At 48.9% G+C, this 21,231-nt stretch overlaps 1 protein-coding gene across 1 annotated transcript in view; it reads right to left on the bottom strand.

Annotated features, from left to right (window-relative positions):
• PIWIL2 (piwi like RNA-mediated gene silencing 2) overlaps positions 1–21,231 on the bottom strand; it is a 2,524,398-nt gene that overhangs the window by 2,145,917 nt on the left and 357,250 nt on the right. Inside the window, exon 4 of the mRNA XM_069617761.1 lies at positions 14,022–14,157. Within this exon, the coding sequence (XP_069473862.1) occupies positions 14,022–14,157 (136 nt within the window). The remainder of the gene's footprint in view (positions 1–14,021; positions 14,158–21,231) is intronic.

Here is a 21,231-nt window from a genome sequence, read left to right as displayed (position 1 = left end):
GTGGACGCAACATGCGCCAGGTTCCGATGGGTCAAGATCCGCCAGCGCTAAAAATGCAATGAAACAGCCCTGCAGCAATTGATGATAATTTGTATTTTGATTTTCCTTCTGAAGAGAGTCCTCCCACCAAGGTTAAGGGAGCCGGAGGTCACCAGTGAGGGAGGGGGGCAGCAGAGTTGGGGGTTCGTTGGGGATTGGGTGTGGGGGGGGGGTGGAGGAGTGTTGCCATGGTGGCGAGGCTGGGTTCATGTTAAAACGTTTGCATCTTGGGGGGCGTGGCCTGGAGCCGACTCGTCTGGAATGACTTCCTGAGCTCTCCCGTCTGGCCCAATGCGCCTACCTACAAAAGTCCCGTTTCCAGCCTCCGTTTTTCCCCGGAATTGAAACCACTGGTGGGGGGGCCTCCCAGGCACCCACCGACCGAGTGGGTCCCGGTTTAACACCGAAACGGCCGAGGGAGACCTTCCAGCAGTCCCGGGACCCACTCGGCGGTAAAATGGCCGCCGCAGCAGCAGCGAGGGCCGGAGCCTGCCCAGGAGGGGGCGGAACGAATACAGAAGCCCTGCCGATCGGCTCCCGTCTGTGGTGAGCCGGTGCCCGCTTGCTCGTCGCCTGCCGTGGGGCCACTCTGCCCCCGGACCCACCCCCTATTAAGCACGGCCCAAAGCAGGGTTGCGCCCGAGGACACGAAGACATCGGCACTGAACTGATCCCCCCTTCGCCTGCCGGGACGCCATCCGCTCGCCCGAGCCCTGGTGCGGACCGGATCGGCGCCCAGGACCTGCATACGCCCAATCGCGGGCACCCTCCGAGCTCCCGGCGGCGCCATCGGAGCTCGACGTGATCGAGCCCCGCGCTGGGCTTTTCCATCTCGCCCGTTGGCCGGGACGCAATCTCTGGACAGCTCTTTTCCTCCGGGGCCCGGAACCAAACAGCGCCGCTCACCGCACGGCCAGCCTGCCTCCACACATCCAGCCCGCCACAGGAGGCCACCAGCTTTCCCCCTCGCCTCCGGAGCTCGGGGGCCCGACAGGGGGGGTCGCTTCCCGGTCCCCCCATCGGATCCACCGAGGCCCTGACTCCCGGATCACTGCACGGACATTGGCGCTCTCGGTGGACTCCCGACTCGCCACGGCGCCTCCCGCCTGGTCTAGCTGCACAGCTCCTGCAGCTCCAGCCCCTCCAAGCCTGGCGCCCACCTTGAAGTCCTCCGCCAGGGCCCGCTCACCGCAGCACAGCAGCAACGGGGCCCCTCCCCCCCCCAGCCCTCCCCACAACTTCACCGGAACACGCCTGGACTCGCCTCCACCCAGCCACCACAGCAACCACACCCAGGTGATCTGCTTCCTGCTCCCCACGGCACCGGCCCCAAGCCTGGACCATCATTCCACAGTCCTGTTGGGGCTGTTCCCCCCCCCCCCCCCAGCAGCTCCGCAAGCGGCCCGTGACCGCAAGCATTTTCTATAGCCGCACAGCATCCCAGCACCGGAGCCAGGAGGTGAGGAGTCGGGGGGGAGTGAGGGAGTACAATCCAATCGCACCGGGGGTGGCAGAAAGAAGCTCCCCGGACCCGCTGGCCTTACTCTTCGCAACCCCCATTCCGTTTGCTGCGCCCCTGCGTCTCCGGAATCCCTCCGAACCCGTCTCTTCCTCCCCACTGCCTCAAACCCAGTGACCCGGCCCTAAAATCGCCCGAAAACACCTAGTTCTCAGCACCTCACTTTCCTCAATTCCCCACGACAATGTCTAAAAGCGGGAAGGCACCTAAACAATCGGACATTATCACCCTCATGGCGTCTGCCGCCACCGAAAGAACTAAGAAAGTCGACCCACCGGAGGATACTATGAAAAATAACACTGCACCAGCCGCAGAAACAGATCCCACTTTGCCTCAAGCTGCTACCAAAGCGGACCTGCAGGACCTATTGGCAGCCCTAACCAGGGAAATCCAAAAAAGTTCTGAGGAAATCACCAAGAAAATAAACACAATCTTGACAAAAGAATGGGTGAAGTGGAACATCGAACCGCCGAAATCGAAGCCGAAGTCTGTGACCAAAGATTCGAAGATGAACATAACAAGGACCGGATAGCTGCCCTCGAAGCAAGATGTAACATCCTGGAAACAAAACAGGAGGATTTTGAAAATCGATCAAGGAGGAACAACATCAGAGTCCGAGGCATTCCGACCACTATTCCGGAACCAGACCTGAAAGCCTACATATCAGATCTCTTTCGATTCATTATCACCCTCCCAGACGCTTCCCCCCTAGAACTGGACCGGGTACACAGAACCACTCCAAGGAAAACTTCCACTCTCCCCCCGGATGTTTTGGCTAGAATACACTTCTTCCAGGTAAAAGAGGACATTATGCGTGAAGCAAGGCAAATGAGACAGATCACCTTCAGAGGGTCTATCAAGACCTGGCGAACGCAACACTCCTGAAACGGAAAGCAATGCGACCCCTGACAACCTGGCTACAAGAGAAGAAAATCCCATACCATTGGGGCTTTCCCACCTCAGTGAAATTCAAATGGGACGGAACGCAGAGACAAATACAGTCATTGAGAGAAGCGGAGAAACTCATGGGCATAAGCAGGGACGACCCCAGCGCAGTGCCGGAAGAACCAGCTCGCCCTCCCCGAGACGATTCCCCAGGAGGGGCATGGTCCAAGTCCAACAGACGGCGCAGACTCAGAGGCCCCCGGAAAACAGACGGCGACAGGGGCTGAGCACACAGCGGCATCTCCCCAATCCAGAAAACAATGGCTGCCTCAAGCAGCGATCCCATAAGACCAAATAAAGCACTGAGACCCTCTGATATCATCGCAAGCAAATCAGGCGCTCACACACAGAGGCAGGTCCTTAGACGAGCTTGCACCCGGTTCACCTCGACGGCCCGGTTGGCCACAACGAGCGCATTGGTGCCACAAGTTCCCCAGTGGCAATAGGTAGAAGTTTCACCTACCAGTTCAACGGTGGGAAAGAAGTAACTGATACAGGAAAAGGTAGGAAATGCACAAGAATGCTTCACGCAGCACGGTTATACACCGTCCCCAGAGCCATTCAAAGACTCCGCAACACAACATGCAACAACATACGAAATCAAGCCCACAACTCGCTCCACTCAACAGGTCGCACTCAAATCCCACAGAGCAGCCCAGGGATAAAACCCACGATGCATCCGCGCCGCCTCGCCGCCAATCATGACTAACATAAGTGAGTTAAGATTTCTCTCCTGGAATATCCAGGGGATGAACTCTCCAAGGAAACGCAGATCGGTGGAACACCGCCTGGGACAACTGGCCGGAGACATTGTCCTACTGCAGGAAACACATCTACTCGCAGAGGATGAACGCCGCATAAAATTCAAGAGATACAAACAATCCTTCTTCGCCACTTCTGGCTCAAAGAAAAGGGGGGTGGCAATCCTGCTCAGCGACAAAATTCCTCTCCTCAACATCACAATAAAAAGAGACCCAGAAGGCCGTTACCTACTTCTCAAAGGCATCTTCGAAGAACTTCCCATCACGGTAGCATCAATTTACGGCCCCAACTCCGCCCAAAGCAGGTTCTTCAACGACATTTTACCAACAATCCTATCCTTCCGTGAAGGCCACCTATTCATCGGCGGTGATTTCAATACCATCCCCAACCCAGTGCTGGACAAATCTCTTCCCGCCACGAACAACGACTACACCCAGGCCCTCGCCTTACTTAAACTGTTCAGAGAAACAGAGACAGTAGATGCATGGAGAATACAAAACGACACCACAAGAGATTACACACATTTCTCCAACGTTCATAAGGGATACTCAAGAATAGACCTAATCTTAATCCCCGGCATCCTCGTCCCCTGTGTCATCAACACAGATATCCACACACGCATGATCTCTGACCACTCCCTGATATCTGTAAATATAGCCATCTCAGGCCAGAAATCCCCCCCCACAAAGGTACTGGAAACTGAATGACTCACTCCTCCTAGACATGAGTATAAGGGCCGAAGTCGAGGACTCATTGATAAAATACTTTGAAGAGAACACCACACAAACATCCCCCATCAGCAGAATCTGGGATGCAATGAAGGCGGTAGTCGGGGGCGTATTAATAGGGGCCGGAGCGGAACAGCGAAGAATTTCAAACATAGCCTTCCTCCAAATTAGAAAAGGAAGTAGCCCTCCATGAGTCACAGCTAAAAAGACAATACTCAAGGAAAACCGAGCGAGCCCTGAGGAAGGCAAAGACAGCCTTGGAAATGCACTGCGCCGACCGAACAGCCAAATCCCTAGCGTACACAAAGCAATTTTACTACGCCAAAGGAAACAAAGCAAATAGAATATTAGTACAGAAACTAAGAGCGCTCCGGAGTCGGAACAACATACTCAAACTACGAGGGGAAAATGGAAAACTGCTCTTCGCCCAACCGGAGAAAATAAGCGAACTACTGAGATACCATACCTCTATAATGTCCAGCGCTCCGTTAAATCTAAAAGACCTTCCAGAATACTTAAACACTCTACCGCCCCGCAACACTGACCTCCTGGAGCACCTGGAGGCCCCCATTGAAATAGAAGAAATTATCGAAGCCATCAAAACTCTCAAACCCGCCGCACCAGGCCCAGACGGCCTAACCGCAACCTTTTACAAAAGATTCGTCAGAGTCCTAGCCCCACATCTTACTTCCTTATTCAATTCCTTCCTATATACGAAAACCGTCACTAAATCCATGGCCGAATCAATTACGATCCTGCTGCACAAACCCGGAAAAGACCCCGAACTGCCAGATTCCTATCGGCCCATATCGCTACTAAACAATGACGGGAAGATCTTTGCCAAAGTGCTAGCCAGAAGACTGGGCCCAACTCTCCCAAGCCTAATCAACCGTGACCAAACAGGATTCATCCCTGGCAGAGGGACCCACGACAACATTCGGCGAGTACTAAACCTAATTGAAGGGGCTCATAAATCCAAAACAAAAATGGCTGTAATTTCACTAGACGCCCACAAAGCCTTTGATCAAGTGGACTGGGGATACATGCACGAAGTCCTCCAACGCTTTGGCTTCGGCCCTAACTTCACAGCATGGGTCATGTCCAACTATCAAATCCCCACCACACAACTCCAAGTTAACAGCTCGAGATCCGACCACATCCGCATCACTAGAGGCACCAGACAGGGCTGCCCGCTCTCGCCCCTGGTCTTCGCTCTATCCATGGAGCTCTTCGCTGCCAGAATCAGACGAAGCGAAACCATAAAAGGCATCCAGGTGGGAAACCGCAAGTATAAAATTGCACTCTACGCTGACGATGTGATGCTAACGATGACGGACCTCCCAACCTCCCTGGGGACCCTATGGAAAGAGATTAAGTCATTTGGCACCATGTCAGGATTTAAAGTCAACCTAACAAAATCTTCAGCACTCCCCATCAATCTATCTCAACTAGACGAGGCCGCGCTCGCCCCACTCTCACCGATTCCCTGGGCCAAAGACGCCATAGAATACCTCGGAGTACAGATCACCGGAAATCCAGCACGCCTATACACAAAAAACATCCCACAATTACTCAGGGCGCTGCACAACGATCTCAAAAGATGGAAACAACAAGAAATCTCATGGTTCGGTCGAATCTCAGCCGCGAAAATGAACCTAATCCCCAGATGGTTATACCAATGTACTTCCCTACCTCTGCAAATCCCACCCCCGGCCATACGAGCACTACAGAAGAAATTAATGGAATTTGTCTGGGGAGGGAAGAGGCCCAGGATCAACAAGCGAATCATGACAAAAAGCAAACCCCTAGGTGGAATGGGAGTCCCTGACCTGGCCAGATACTCGCTAGCGGCTCAATTATCCCACGCTTTTGCCTGGGTGCAAGAAGCAGACCCACCATTATGGCGTCAAATCGAAGAATCCTGGTGCCCGGTCCCACTGCAAGATCTCCCACATCTGCCAACACTCAAACCACAACCCAACTCAGGACCATTGTCGGCCACAACCACAACAACCCAGTGCTGGAAAACCGCAGCGCGGAAATGGGGACTTCGCAGCTACCTGGGACCCATGTCTCCCATTTGGAACAACCCAGACTTCTCCCCTGGTAACCCGCCCCGAGACTTCCACGCATGGACAGCAGGAGGCCTGGCAAAAACCAGCGACTTCATGGAAGAGGGCTCCCCCATCACCTTCGAGAGGTGTAAAACGAAATTCGGAGTGGGTGAACGGGAAAGATTCCGATACTCGCAAATCAAACATTGGATGTCCCACAGAGGGACACGGACAAATGCTCGAGAGAGCCAACAGCCCTGGAACTCACGCTAACATCCCCGACCAAACAAAGGGAGAATTTCCACCATATACCGACTTCTCGACAGATCGGACCCAGCAAAGAAAGAAAGATATATGACGAAGTGGGAAAAGGATATTGGCCGGGAAATTGCAGTAGAGAGTTGGGAGCAAATTTGGACCAGACTACATAAAAGCTCGCAATGTGTCACAAACAAAGAAGGAGGCTATAAGCTGTGCTTCAGATACTACATCACCCCCACACAAATCAATAAAGCCAACCCGGATTTTCCCGCTTCATGCTGGCGAGGCTGCGAATCCCCAGGCTCCCTCTACCACTTAGTATGGACATGCCCAAAGGCAGAAATGTATTGGAAAGAGGTGCTGAAACACAAAGGAAATAACCGGCCTCTCAATTCCATGGGACCCAGGCATCGTCCTTCTGGGCGAAACCGGCGATGGAACATTCCCAATCTCAGGCCATATCGCCCGCCTCTGCAATCATCTACTACTGGCCGCGAAGATCGCAATGGCTCGCTTATGGAAAGACAAAGGTGGCCCCTCAATTGCCCTATGGTGGGCCAAATGCTGGGAGATTGCAGTATCGGAAAAAATCACTGCAATACGCTCTGACTCCTTAATTAGAACCCTAAACATATGGGACCCCTTCCTTGACTATGCGGCCAAATACCCAACCCTCACTAGAAGACCGCCTCTCACCAGATGGCTCCAATGCAGTCCTCTCTACTGATCCCCGACCGGTCCTCGAACACTCCAGAGCATAGGGGAATAATCACCCAGATCTCGCCCGCCCAACCGCCGCATTCAGGATCCACCCAATCTCTCCTCCACCCTGCAACTCGAAATAGACTATAAAAGCTCTAATTAACGCTCATATTGACCTGTACTGCGTTGTTGCATGTAATGTCCTACCTTGTAAAATTCAATAAAATGTTGGAAAAAAAAAAACGTTTGCATCTTACCCGGCAAGCCACAAGTCAACTTTTGGTACGGCAAGGGGCGCAGAGTGTACTGGCCCTGCTCTTCTGTCCTCACCCTAGCAATGACATATAAGGTAGTCAGCTGGAATGTGCGCGAGCTCAATGACCCAGGCAAAGCCTGCTAAGTGATACAATATTGTGAACGACATGGGGCGAGGATAGTCATGTTACAGGAGACTCATCTCAAAGGCAAAGGGAATGAAGGGGTTGCTAGGAAATGGGGAAGTTGCAAATACTTAACTACATACTCTGCGTATTCAGCTGGGGTAATGACGTTGGTTATTAAATCATTGGGGTCCCGAATCAGTGAATCCGTAGATCCTGGAGGGAGGTACGTCATTGTCTCGGGATATGTTGGCAGCACAATGAGAACGCTGGTTAACTTATATGGGCCAAACATGGAAGATCCAGGCTTTAATACACTGCTAAGTCAATGCCAAAAATACTTGCACACCCATATTGTGTGGGCACGAGACCTCACCATGACGCTAGACCCCCATAAGGACAGGACTGGGGGAGGGAAGAAGCGCAACAGAGCGGCAGAGGCAGTCCTAAATGCTATGGATGCACTGGAACTGGGGGACATATGGAGACTGCTACACCTAAAAGGTGGAGGAGTACTCGCATCACTCTACGGCCCACAACAATTCGTCCAGGCTAGACTACATTTTGGGGGGCCCCCACCTAGTGCGATGCACTTGGGAATGTGTGCTGCTCGCTAGAACGCTCTGAGATCACTCCCCGGTGTTATGGTCTGTGCGTTTGGACATGGAGCCACCTCGTCCCCAATGGAGGTTTAAGTCAGCAGCACTGTCCGACATAGTGTTCAAGAGTGAGATACACAGCTTAATCAAGCACTATTTTCAAGAACATTTGGGCACGGTGACCAGGAAGGGGACGTTGTGGGAGGCATACAAAGTGGTACTGAGGTGGGGATGGAAATGGGGGTGTTGAAACTGATCTGCAGACAAATGAAAGAAACAGAGCTGGAAATAAAAACCTGAAAAAGGGAGATGGACAAGGTGAGCTCCCCGAACTCGCTTGCGAAATTGAGGGAGGGACTAGACCACTTCCACGAGTTAGCTGACCGAGAGATCAAATTCTTTGCACAGCCAGCAATAGCCCGTAGATATGGGGAGGAGGGCAGGCTGGGCAGGCACTTGGCCGCTCTGGTGCGGCATGAACGCGGCTACAGGTGGATAACAGCAGTTAGAACACCAGAGGGGGAGGTGGTTGTAAAACCGAGTGAGATTGCTGATGTGTTCCGCAAATATTATGAATTCCTCTATTCCTCAAGGGGTACGCTAACAGAGATTGAACTTAAAGAGTACATAGGCGCCGCAGCTCTCCCAAGGCTTAGTGTTGAAACCGCAGAGGCTTTAGCAACGCCCATCACGGTCGAAGAAATATTGGGTGCAATGCAGGCTCTCCCCTCATCAAAAGCACCGTGCACCGACGGGATAACTGCTGAATTTTACAAGGAATGGGGACCGGAAGTAGCACAACACATACTGGGTGTATGGGAGGAAGGATTGGAGGAGAGTAAGCTCCCCCCTACAATGCGGGAGGCAGTAACTCTGATTCTCAAACCGGGCAAGGACCCACTGGAGTGCTCCTCCTATCGTCACATTTCCTCGCTAAGGTACTGGCGGATAGTCCACTCCCGCACATCTCTCAAATAATCCATAGGGACCAATCTGGGTTCATGCCGGGGAGGTCGACCTCTCTGAAACTGTAGATGGTCATTTACAATATTGGCCCAGATACATCCCAACATACAGGCTGTAGCAGCGCTTTTGGATATGGAAAAAGCGTTCGACTCCATAGAGTGAAACTACTTGTTTGAGGTGTTGTCCCAGATAGGGGATCTGGCGTACTACCTCAGAGCGGTGCAGCTTCTATATGCCTGCCCGGGTGCGCAGATAGACAATGGAGGTACGCGGTCAGTCGGAGGTTAAGTTGGGGCAGGGTACCAGACAGGGGTGCGCACTTTCGCCATTTCAATTGAGGTATTGGCAAGTGTGTTGGAGGTTTCATGGTCACAGGGGTTTGTACATGGGAGGGGCGAGCAAGTTTGTTTCACTCTATGCAGACGATGCCATCATCTATATTAAAAACTCAGGCATTAATCCTATCCCCGCTGACACAAGAAATAACTGCATTCAGAGGAGCCTCTGGACTTAGGCTGAATCGCTCCAAGTCCTCCTTATTCCCCCTAAATGAAGTTACCACCCGCCCGGCGTACATGGGAGGGTTATGGATGGGAGCAGATTGCAGTCACATACTTTGGGTCAGGGTTAGCAGGGATGCCGAATCCCCATTAGGGGACAATCATAAGAAACATTTACATTCCCTGAAAACCAGTGTGGACAGATGGTGTAGGCTCACACTCAGGCTCACGGGCAGAGTTGAAGTGGCTAAAATGATAGTCATCCCAAAACTCCTCTACATGTTCCAGAACATCTCTGTGTGGCCCGGGGCAAGCTAATTCTGAGGGGTGCGATCCTAACTGATTAAGCTGGCTTGGCATCCAAAAGCCCCACGTATAGGATGAGATATATTGGCCCAACCTTGTGAGAAGGGAGGGATATGTGCCCCCAATGTCGAAGTATACTTCTAAGCTGCTCAGCGGTCTTTTGCCAAATTCTGGATGCCGGGAGCACTGCATACTCCACATGTTCCTATAGAGCAGAGTTCGGTGTACCACTCCTCACTACAAGGAGTGCTGATATCTGGCAAAGTAGCAGATAGATGTAGAATTGATCCAGTGGCCTGTACGGTGCACGCCTGGAGAAAGGCTTTGAAAAGACTAGGGGTGATGCACACTTTTGACACCGTCATTTCGTTGTGGCACATTGATATTCTGAAACCAACCTGTGATGTGTCGATAGTGCGCGAACGGGGGCTATGCGGGCATCGCCCAGCTGGAAGACATGTAACCTAACAAGATGTTTGTCACTCAGGAAGAGTTCACTGAGAAGATGGGGAATAGTCCCTAGTATTCCCAACTATCCTGCACACAACCCTGCACTTGAATATATTAGAAGATCTCCCGGGTGCAAGGGGGTGGTTTTGGCCATTTACAAGATAATTCAGGCAGATTCACCCCGTGCTCCACTGGGGTGCAAAAGTAGGTGGGAGGAGGACGCTGGTATGACCTTCACCGACAAACAGTGTGAAATGGTGTGTGGACCTACACGCAAGGGAGCTTTCAGCTCTAGGCTGCAGCTCATCCAACTTAAGACCCTACATAGGGCATATATTTCACTGGCACCGGTGCACCAATTCGACAATACCAAAACTGCTAAGTGCCAGAGATGTAGCGTGGAACCAGCCGATATAGTACATATACTATGGTCCTGTGATAATCTGCAACTCTACTGGGGGGGCAGTGATCGATGTCATGACAGATGTTGGGGCAAGATGTTCCCTGTACAATGCTATGTTGTATTTTTGGATGGTCACAGGGAGTACCGAAACAGTATCACAAGTTGTTAGCGCCCTGCATGATAGTTGCCAGGAGGTGCATATTGATATAAATGGACTATTGCAATCCCCACCGAGAGTGAATCAATTGCTGAAAGATCTTATAAGGCTGAGTGACACGGACAAGGAGTAAACAGAACCGGCCCAAGAACATTTGGAACCCCCTTACAGCTTATTTAGCGATGAGAGGCGAGCTTTTACATGAAACTGGAAGTGCATGAGATGAGAACAAGACTGCTAAGCCGATGTCCTCTCCACGAGCGGAAAAGCAGGTGAACTGGGTGGGAGGGGCTGCCTACACGTCATAGTTGGGTTTGTGTAGACCTCATAATGTAATCAATAGCCATTTAAAATGATGTACACTGATAACGTTGTTGATGTTGGAGAGATGTGAACTACTCAGAGATTTTTTTTTTAAAAAAAGGGTTGAGGCTCTGCTTGGCCATCTGTCGTATAATGGGGCCACTGGTGGGACATTCAGCCTGAACTTTTTGAAAACAGCCCTCTTGTGACTTGGGAACATTTAATTGAGCTAAGGATCAGGGGCCATGTTGGTCTTAAACAGTAAATAGCCTGAGAAAGTTGTTAAATAGATTTAAAAATGAGGGTCTTCAAGTAGTGCATCAAGCTTAGATCTAACTGTCATAACAGTCTCCTCATTCATTATAGCACTGTCAGCAAGTAGATATAGCATCCCTATTTTTTTTTTTTTACAGTAAACTGTAGATGGCTATACCATCTCCACATCTTACCGTTAGGAGATCTGATAACATCTTTGAACATTTAATTTTAGATCCTCAAGTTATCCGATTGGTTTAGACCCAGCCAGAAAATTAATTTTCTGAAACTCCATAGAAAATGTGTCTTAACCTGAACTATGCCATGTCAGATTTATATCATGTGGTTATTGGTGCAAAGAACACCAACCAACAACAAATCGGTCCAAACGAACAAATTCAGGTCTCAGACCTTTCAGAAAACCATCATGCACACTTCTATGAGGAAAATTATCTGAGAAATCAATCTATGTTTTCATTATTACCCACAAACCTCATAGCAAAATATCTTAATGTCTCAAAATATAATATTTGGTTTATCAATAAATAATCACAGAATGTGGTAATAAATTTAGCTTGTATTTTTTAAATAGTTAACAATCACATTTTTTTTTTTAAATACAGTAAAGCTTATTTCAGGTCCTTCAAAAAAGGATTCAGCCAAGATGTTATTTAATTGTTATGTCAATGTCAGCATGATGGAGACCAGGGTGTTGTGTAATGATTTCTAATTTTACTCAAGACATTTCAAGTCTGGTATAGCCAAACTGCCTTCCTAAGATTTAACTGAAACCAAAAACATATATCCCACTAGATCAGCATATGTGGTGCTGAACTTTAATCACTAAACGCAGCAACTATGCGCACATGTCCGAATCCAAAAGGACAGGGCCTTACCCCACCTTCGCTCAAGAGTCCGCATAGGCAATCTACACACCTCCAATATGCTCTTGTCACTGGCTCATCCCAGCCTACAGTGCCAGTGACCTCAGAATAGGACAAAGGCAAGTTAAGTGCCTCCCGAGCGTACTCCCTGTTTTGCTGCTGTTCCTGCCACCAGCTCTTACACTCCCGAGCGTTGCCCAACCTCACCACAGCAGAGCACAGTTAGCGATCACCGGGCAATTAGAGGCCAGCACACAGCAGGAGTCCAAATCACTCCCCAAACATGGGGCAGGGGTAGTGGGGGTGGGGCTCAGACCACTGATTGTGCTACTTCAGGACTCAAGCCACCCAATTCCCAGGTGCGTGATTATAGCAATCAAAAACCCCATAGGCAGAAAGGGATAAGGGCTGCAAGGCTAGGACATTTTCCGCACGTTAACAGCTTTCAGCACTTTTAGAAAGGGACAAATGAGGAGTTCTCACGGATTTCAAGGCCCCCTTCTTCACAGCTACTAAGCAGCATCCACTCCTTCACAATCCCAGCGTTCCCGGCAGTTTTAAAGAGAAGTGGCGCTGCATTCACAGTAGAACCAAAAAAGCGATGGGTGGAAGGTGTTGAATAAATCTGAACCACTGGCTATGCTCTTGGCAACCTTCCACACTGCTTTTAGCCTGTCTGCGCAACTGTAAAAGGGGTCCAGTCATATGCAAATCAGTCAGGTACTGCCACCAAAGAGAACATCCCAGCATGAACTGCTCGGCCAGGTCCCCTCCGCACGGTAACACAAGCAACCCCAGGCATGTTTCGGCCTTGTTGGGCATCATCACTGAGGTGCAGCTTGGTTCTCTATGGCGCAGCGTGCAAGGAACCCACATCTGGGCATACCCTCTTTCACACGGGGAGACAAACTAAAAGCTAATAAGTGATGGGTGGAAGGTTTTGAATAAATTAACCACTGGCACTGCTTTGGGCAAACTTCGACACCACTGGTTTTTAGCCAGTATGTGCAAGCCATCAACTTTTGGTTTTGCTTTAGTCACCCAGAGTGAGACTGGTATGCCCAGATGTGAATCCAGGGCCTGCTGGGCCTATAGACCCAAGCTGCTCCTCAATGATGACGCCCAACAAGGCAGAGACCACAGAAAGGTGGGCACCACTTGATACAATATTAGAATGTAGGAGTACTAATAAAAAAAGTTCAATATTTGTGGGGACACTGCAGCAAAGGCGCCCAAAGCACCAAGGTACATAACTATGTGACAAACCAATCTGAGGACACATGTCCACAGAAACGGCATGCTGAAACGGCATGCTCTACCTAGGAGCGCTCAAAAGAGCTTATATACATTGATCAATAAAGCAGCAGAGCCCAAGGAGGGGTGTGCATTACCGGTAGGGTACTGCCCCAGGGGTGATAGTAAACGTAGCCCCGGGGGCATTACCCGGTTGGTAAGGATATGTGACCTAGCAGCTCAGGCTGGACTGGTTCTTTTGATGTGGGACCAAGCCCGATTTGCATATGGTCTTCACCCTTCTGTAATGGCTTGGCAGGCTGAAATACGATGGTGCGCGCTTTCACAGTATTCAGTTTGAAAAGTGTTTTGCCGAGCATTCCTTACTTTTAATATTTGTGTACGCATGTTCCGGTAGCCCACTGTCCTTCAGGAATATCCCAACCTATAAATTATGAGGACTACCCATGATGGAGGACAAATTATGAAGACTACCCATGATGGAGGACAATCAATGCAGTTAAGTAACTTTTCCTTAACAGATGTGCTTTTGTCAAGTGTAAGTGTCCACTCACCCGCCAGTCACAATAGCAGCCCTTCCACAGGCACCATCACCAGCTGACAAAGCTTTGGTTTCTGGCAGGGTTGGCTTCACTTGAGACGTCTTTGTCTCCAGATCACCTGAAAATCCGCGGCCAAGAATACCCCGACCTAAGTAAGAAGGAATATGTTAAAATACATAGCGATATTCAGCTGTGTTTGAATAACTTTCTAACATGGCACTTAGTAACAACTTTGCAGACAACAGAAATGGGGAAAATATGCAAGTTTTCAAACACTCAATGCTTCAACAAAGGCTCTCTCTCCCCAGGTAGAAATTAAACTTCATAAAACAGATTACAATTAATCAAATAAAAGCAGAAAGGCGCTACAAGGACATTTAATGGCACAATCAGGCCTACTAACCTTTCGCTGAATCATTCTGTGGCACAATTGGCTTAAACTGAAGTCAAACGCGGAATGAATAGATATGTACACTTCTGTAAAGCAATACAGTTACAACGATAGAGGCAGCAGCCATCTCAAAGTACCAAAGCATTGTAAATAATTCACTGAACACAACACTTTATTTAATCTACTTTGAGAGCGTAAAGGTGACAGAAAAAGGATATTTGTTTTTCTTCCCTCATCATAGAACACACTAAAAGGGATGCTATGGTGTCAAAGCAAAAAAAAGAAGGTATTCCTGTTAGGCTTCTAAAGCAACAGTAATTGCATCGCTGCCATGGTAAAACCACCATAAATCAGACCCTCCCAGCAATGCCCTGACATATCACGTTTAATATTTACAATTTTTATGGTTATTTTATGTTGTTCCACACAGGAAATTAAGTGATAAATACTTTTTTGTCCTTCACATGAAATGTAAAAAAAACAACAAAAAAAATAAAACACTTTATTTGAATCTTAATATGGTGCAACATGACAGTGATTGCTGGTAAGCCGCCTCGCAACATCCTATGGTGCAAATTGTCTTTTTGGGAGCTCCTGTCGGGACTCATTAATATGACAATGCATTACTTACCGTAAAAGCATTTCTGATGGTTGTATCTGCTTAGATTCACGTGCGGTGCATAGTCCGACATCCAGTGGTCACTGCGGAGTATTGCATTTTGTGTTTCGTAGTCGAAAAGGGGACGTCGACAAGGCGTGTCTAACACTATCCCTATAGTGACGTGCGGTGTACCCACAATCCCTCACGCGTCGAGGACCGTCGGTTTGTATTTTTTCTGCCCTGAGAGAGCCTTCTAGACATGAGTGAGTACAGAAAAGAGATATAAAAAGATGTCTATGTTCCTTCCATCCGAGCGGGGAGGAGGGGTGGGCGCATGTGAATCTAAGCAGATACAACCATCAGAAATGCTTTTACGGTAAGTAATGCATTGTCTTCTAATGTTTGTTAATCTGCTTAGAATCACATGCTGTGCATAGACTAGCGAGCAGTACCCGGAGTTGGAGGTGGGTTGTGAGAAGGCACAGTAGAGAAAAGATGTCTTAATACTGCTTGTCCCACCTGGGAATCAGATCTAGAGTGGGCATCTAGACAGTAGTGTTTTGTAAAGGTGTGTACAGAACTCCAGGTTGCCACTTTGCAAATGGACTCAAGGGGAACATTTGCAATGAATGCTATGGATGCCCCAGTGCCTCGAGTAGAGTGTGCTCTTGGCTTGAAGGGTAGTTCTCTCTTAGCAAGAGAGAAACAGAGAGTGATGCATTGAACAATCCATCTAGATATAGTGGACTTTGAGACTGCATCCGCTTCTCTTCCTGCTGCCACCGAGACAAAGAACTGATTAGTCTTTCTCAGTGATCTAGTTCTTTCCATATAAAACATGACAGCTCTGCGCACATCAAGTGTATGCAGGCTTTTTTCTCCCAAATTTCAAGGGTTTTAAAAGAACGTTGGTAGTTCTATTGACTGGTTGACATGGAATTTCGAGATGAATTTCGGTGCAAACCTTGGGTGTGTGCGTAGAACCACCTTATCTTTGTGAACCGTTACAAAGGGGTCTAGAACAGAAAGAGCCTGTAGTTCACTTGCTCTCCTAATGGAGGTGATAGCTATTAGGAAGGCTGTCTTAAGAGTGAGGTCTTTAAGAGTTGCCTTGTGCATGGGTTCAAAGGGTGAGCCCATGAGCCTGGTAAGTACTACATTTAGGTCCCAGCCAGGAGCTGGGTTTGCTATCGGAGGGTGTATTCTCTTTACCCCCTTCATAAAGGCTTTAATAACTGGGACTTTCCACCATGACACTAAGTTGGGAAGTGGTGTATGCAGAAAGTGCCACTAGGTGGACTTTAATAGAATTGAATACTAGACCTGAGTCCAGTAAATGGGTCAGGTACAGAACAATGTGTGTGGGACAGCAGTCAACAGGGTTGATGTTTCTTCCTCTACACCAGATGACAAATCTCTTCCATTTGCTAGAATAACAGTGACGAGTGTTAGGCTTTCTAGCCTCCCTGAGGATGTCCATGCATCTCTGCAGGAGTTGTAAATGTCCAAATTCAATGATCTCAGGAGCCAGGCTGCTAAGTTCATGGTCTGAGGGCATGGATGCGGTGTCCTGCCCTTGTCCTGTGACAGCATGTTGTATGGGCAGGGAAGTTTCACTGGAGGAGATAGAGACATCTCCAGGTGAGCGAACCATGGCTGCCGGGCCCACATAGGGGCCACTAGTATCATGGTAACTTGTTCCTGGTGCATCTTGTGCACAATCTTGTTGAGAAGAGGAGTCGGGGGGGGCGGGGGGGGGGAGCGTAAACAAATTTCCCTGACCATGGAATCGATAGACTGTTCCCCTTGGATTGGTTCTGGGGGTACCTGGAGGCGTAATCTAGGCATTGGGAGTTCTCCAGGGTTGCAAACAGGTCTATTTCTGGGAAACCCCATTGTGTAAAAACGTCGAAGATGATGTCTTTGTGTAAACGCCATTCGTACTCTGAGGCCAGAGGGAAGTCTCTGCTTAGTTCGTCTTCTAGCAGATTGAGTTCCCCTGGTACATGTTGCAACAGTAGGAACATGTGTTTGAGAGCCCACTTCCAGATGTTATGGGACAGCTTGGACAGTCCTGGAGAGTGAGTGCCCCCTTGTTTGTTGAGGTAGTACATGGCTGTGGTGCTGTCCGTGAGGACCATCACGGTCTTCCCTTGTAGGTGTGCCTGGAAGGCTTTTAGTGCCTTGAACACAGCAAGTAGCTCCAGTAAGTTTATGTGCTTGAAAGCTACGCTCGGAGTCCAAACTCCGTGAGCAGTCTGATGGGATAGGTGAGCCCCCCCATCCTGGGAGGGATGCATCTGTGGTTAGAGTGGCCTCCACTGCGGGGGTGGCGAATGGTTTCCCCATTACCAGGTTTTCCTTCGACCACCACCGTAGCGAGAGAACCAAGGCCTGCAAAACCACCACTAGATCGTCCTATTGTCCGCTGGCCTGACACCACTGGCTGTTGAGCCACTCTTACATTGGGCGCAGGCGCGTGTGGGGTTCCAAATAAATACATGACGCCCTCATTCCTAGCAAGCGCATTGCTTTGCATACCGTCACCTCTCGACCTGCTACATATTGAGGGATCTGAAACAGCATGTTTTGGACCCTCTCGTTGGAGGGGAAGAGGAGGCCGTCCTTTGTTCGAATTAGAGCCCCTAGGAATTGTTTGACTTGGCTGGGGTCTAGGCTGGACGACTTCTCGTTGATGGAGAAGCCCAGTTGGAACAAAAGGTCTACAGACTTTTGGGTATTTGAGAAACATGTTTCGTAAGAATCCCCTGTTATGAGCCAATCGTCGAGGTAAGGGTATACTGGGATGGACAACCTGCGCAGGTGGGCCGCTGCCACTGCCACTGGTTTATGGTCATAATACCGAAAATATAAATCTTGAAAAAAAAAAAAATCTCGAAAAAAAAGGCCGAAAAAAAAAGTCGCATTTTTTTTATGACGTTTTTTATTCGAAATGGGGGGGTTCCCCCAACCCCTTCATTTTTTTTTTTTAACTTTTTTTTAATCCCGGACCCCAAAATAAATATTTAATTAAAAAAAGAGAAATTCGACTTTTTTTTCCAACCTTTTTATCATTCGAGATTATTTTTTCAATATTTTGACCGACCACCCCCTCCATCATGAACCGGAGGTATTTTCTGTGCGCTGGCAACATGAAAGTATGCATCTTTCATGTCGAGTGTTGTCATGTAATCTCCTTGTGATAGCAGGGGGAACACGTCCTGTAAGGTCACCATACGAAACTTTTGAGGTTTGACAAATTTGTTCGCTGGGCGCAGATCTAATACAGGGTGCATGGTTAAGTCCTTTTTGGGTACAAGGAAGTACACTGAATAAATACCTTCCGTTACCTGAGATAGAGGAACGACCTCTATAGCTCCTTTTTCCAGTAGCTGGTCCACTTCTTGTAGAAGGATGGCAAGGTGTTCTGGTGTCATGCGTCGTCCCCTTGGGGGTCTGTATGCTGGGGAACTGTTGAATTCTATACAGTAGCCGCGGGCTATGGTTGATAGTACCCAGCGGTCTGAAGTTATTCCCTCCCATGCTGGAAGAAAGGATGTTAACCGGCCCCCGACCGGCGATGCATGGGAGGGGACCCGAATCTTCGAGTCATTTGGTGTTGGTGGCTTGGGAACCTCTAGGGGTGGAACCCCGACCTCTCCCTTTGCCACAGCGTTGTCCTCTCTGGTTGTATTGGCCACTGGTGCCTTGGTTAGAGGACCAGTTGTTTGCAGAGTATTGCTGCTGCTGATTTTGCTGCTGGCGTTGGCCTCGAAAAAAGCACCTATTGCCATATCCACGTTTGTTAGGAGGCCTAGAAATCTGGTCTAGGGTCTTGATGGTGTCAAACTCTTTCTTTGCCATTTCTAGTGCCTCGTCAACCGCCTTTCCAAAGAGGTTGGCATCTTCTATAGGCTTGTTGATTAGAGATGCTTGTGTTTCAGGTTTAAACCCCGAATTACGCAGCCAGACATGGCGTTTGAGGAGTATTCCTTGGACTAGGGAACTGCCAGCCGTTTCTGCAGCATCCGGAGTGTTTTTCACGATGCTTTGGTTGACTAGGGTCCCTTCAGTAATCGTGGCCCGAAGGCGTGTACGTAGGGGTTCTGGTACCTCCTTGTCATCCTTACGTAGCTTGCTCCATTGTGCATCTGTGTAACTTGCTAGCAAGGAATTGTTTGCAATCCTTGCGGAAAAAGCATTGGAGGCTGTGATCCTCTTCCCCAGGACATACAATTTTTTACCCTCCGTATCTGGTGGTGCTTCGCTGGTAGACAGCGGGACCCCTGCTCTTTTCCTTGTATTTGTCACCACTAGGGAGTCTGGTACAGAGTGGCCCCTGACGTACAACGGGTCTGAAGGAGAGGGACTGAATAGTTTTTCTATCCTCGGGTTGACCCCTCTGACCAACGCGGGTGTAGATAGTGAAGGGATAATTCGTCTCCTTACTGAGGCGAGGAGGGGAATGGTTTGGCTGATAGGGGGTTTCTCCTTGATTACCTTCTCCACAAAGTCAATGTCAGGAGAAATCTCCCCAGTGTCTATTTCAAAATGCGCTGCTGCCTTGCGTAGTAGTGCATTAAATGTAGGTTGATCGTCTATAGGTGACGTGTTCCTATTAGGCGAGTTCTCGGGAGGGGACAGGTTTAGTGCATCAGGGTCCGAAAATGCTGATGGGGACTGCCAGGGCTGTGAAGCACCTTCCTCTGGGTCTTCTCCGAAGCCCCCCACCTATATCTGGATTTTCTTCAAAACCCTCCCCCTCTAGGTTTTGTTCCTCTTTGTTGCCTAAAAATTCGTCCTCCTGAAAGTGGGGGTCCTCTTAAGTGAGGTCATATAAATCTACATCCACTTGGGAGGGATTAAACAGCCTAGGGAATTTAGCCCGGGGGTCCATCTGAAGTCCCTCTCTTGCCCTCTTGGGTGGTGGTAGGTTTCGCAGTGACCACTGGATGTCGGACTATGCACAACATGTGATTCTAAGCAGATTAACAAACATCAGAAATTAGTTTACCTTCATTGGGGTTAGGCAGAATCTTATCAGGAGGACTTTCAGATAATATTCCTTCGCATTGTGGCCTGAAACAGTGCAGCGTATTGGCGCCTACCATTTCTATCTCGGATATGGGGAAATACTTGGAACCATCCTAGTTTGTAGCGCCCCGACTGGGCACTTTACATCCACTTCTGGTTAGCCTACGATGATGTGGTTCTTTTCGACTACACGCCCATTGGCTTACAGAGGTGATTTACTTCCTTAGCAATTATGCTAAAACCTGTGACCTCATAATTAATAAAACTAAAACTATGAAGCGATCCTCCAGTAGGCATAACATAGGTTACACCTGGACACTTGATCTCTAGCGGTAGTAGTTAAAGAATACATTTTTTATGAATTCCAATCGTAGCCAGCAGGTGCAGTGCTACACTAACAGGACGAATCTAGAGTAAAAAATAAATCCCCAGAATGAAAGCATTGACTAGGAAACGTGGCCAGTTTTCGTTTTAACCCACCATAAAATATTACAATGGCAAAGCCATTCTTAAGATAATTTATTCATTTTTCATTTATAAAGCGCACTAAACCCAAGGGCATCAAGGCACTGTTACATGACCAGTTACTCGTAACAAATGTATATAAGGACAGTAGATCAGACAAAAATTGACTGACCTTTTATGCAAACGGTCACGTTTGTAGAGCTCTCCAGAAGGTACAGTATGATTGCTCTGCTCGCAAGGCTGGAGGGATTAGCTTCCATTGATTGGTTGCAATAGTTGGAAAGCTTGAGCCGCTTGCTTTTGCCCATTTATATTGTGGTGGGTGAGGGGGTCAACATAGGCCGCTCTGGTGGGTCTGGATGACTTTACTTGTGTGATTTTCTGTGACAAGCAGGGGGAGCTGCATTGGACAGAGTTTTGAATAAGATCCATTTGTTGATAGGCAGCCAATGGGCATTTTTCTTGCAGAGGTGGTCTGTCCACGTTTGGGGATGTTGAGAGCTGCTTGCAGTGCGTTATTTTGGATCACCTACATCTTCCTGATGTTGTGCTCTTAGGTGCCTGCGAAGAGGGTGTTACAGTAGTCAAGGCTGTCTCAGATTACAGCTCGGGTGATTAGAAGGCAGCTGCTAAAGGATAAGAATGGTCTAGCAGCATTGATCAATTTAGTAGAGCAGGTGGTAGAAGTGGCAAAGGCACTCACTTGGCGCATGAGAGACAGAGTAGCATCC

The sequence above is a fragment of the Ambystoma mexicanum genome, chromosome 10 (genome assembly GCF_040938575.1).
Source record: "Ambystoma mexicanum isolate Mex_15411 chromosome 10, UKY_AmexF1_1, whole genome shotgun sequence".
In the NCBI taxonomy this organism is placed as follows: Eukaryota; Metazoa; Chordata; class Amphibia; order Caudata; family Ambystomatidae; genus Ambystoma; species Ambystoma mexicanum.
Note: the sequence above shows the minus strand (reverse complement) of the source record. Positions and strands in the feature narration are given on the sequence as shown.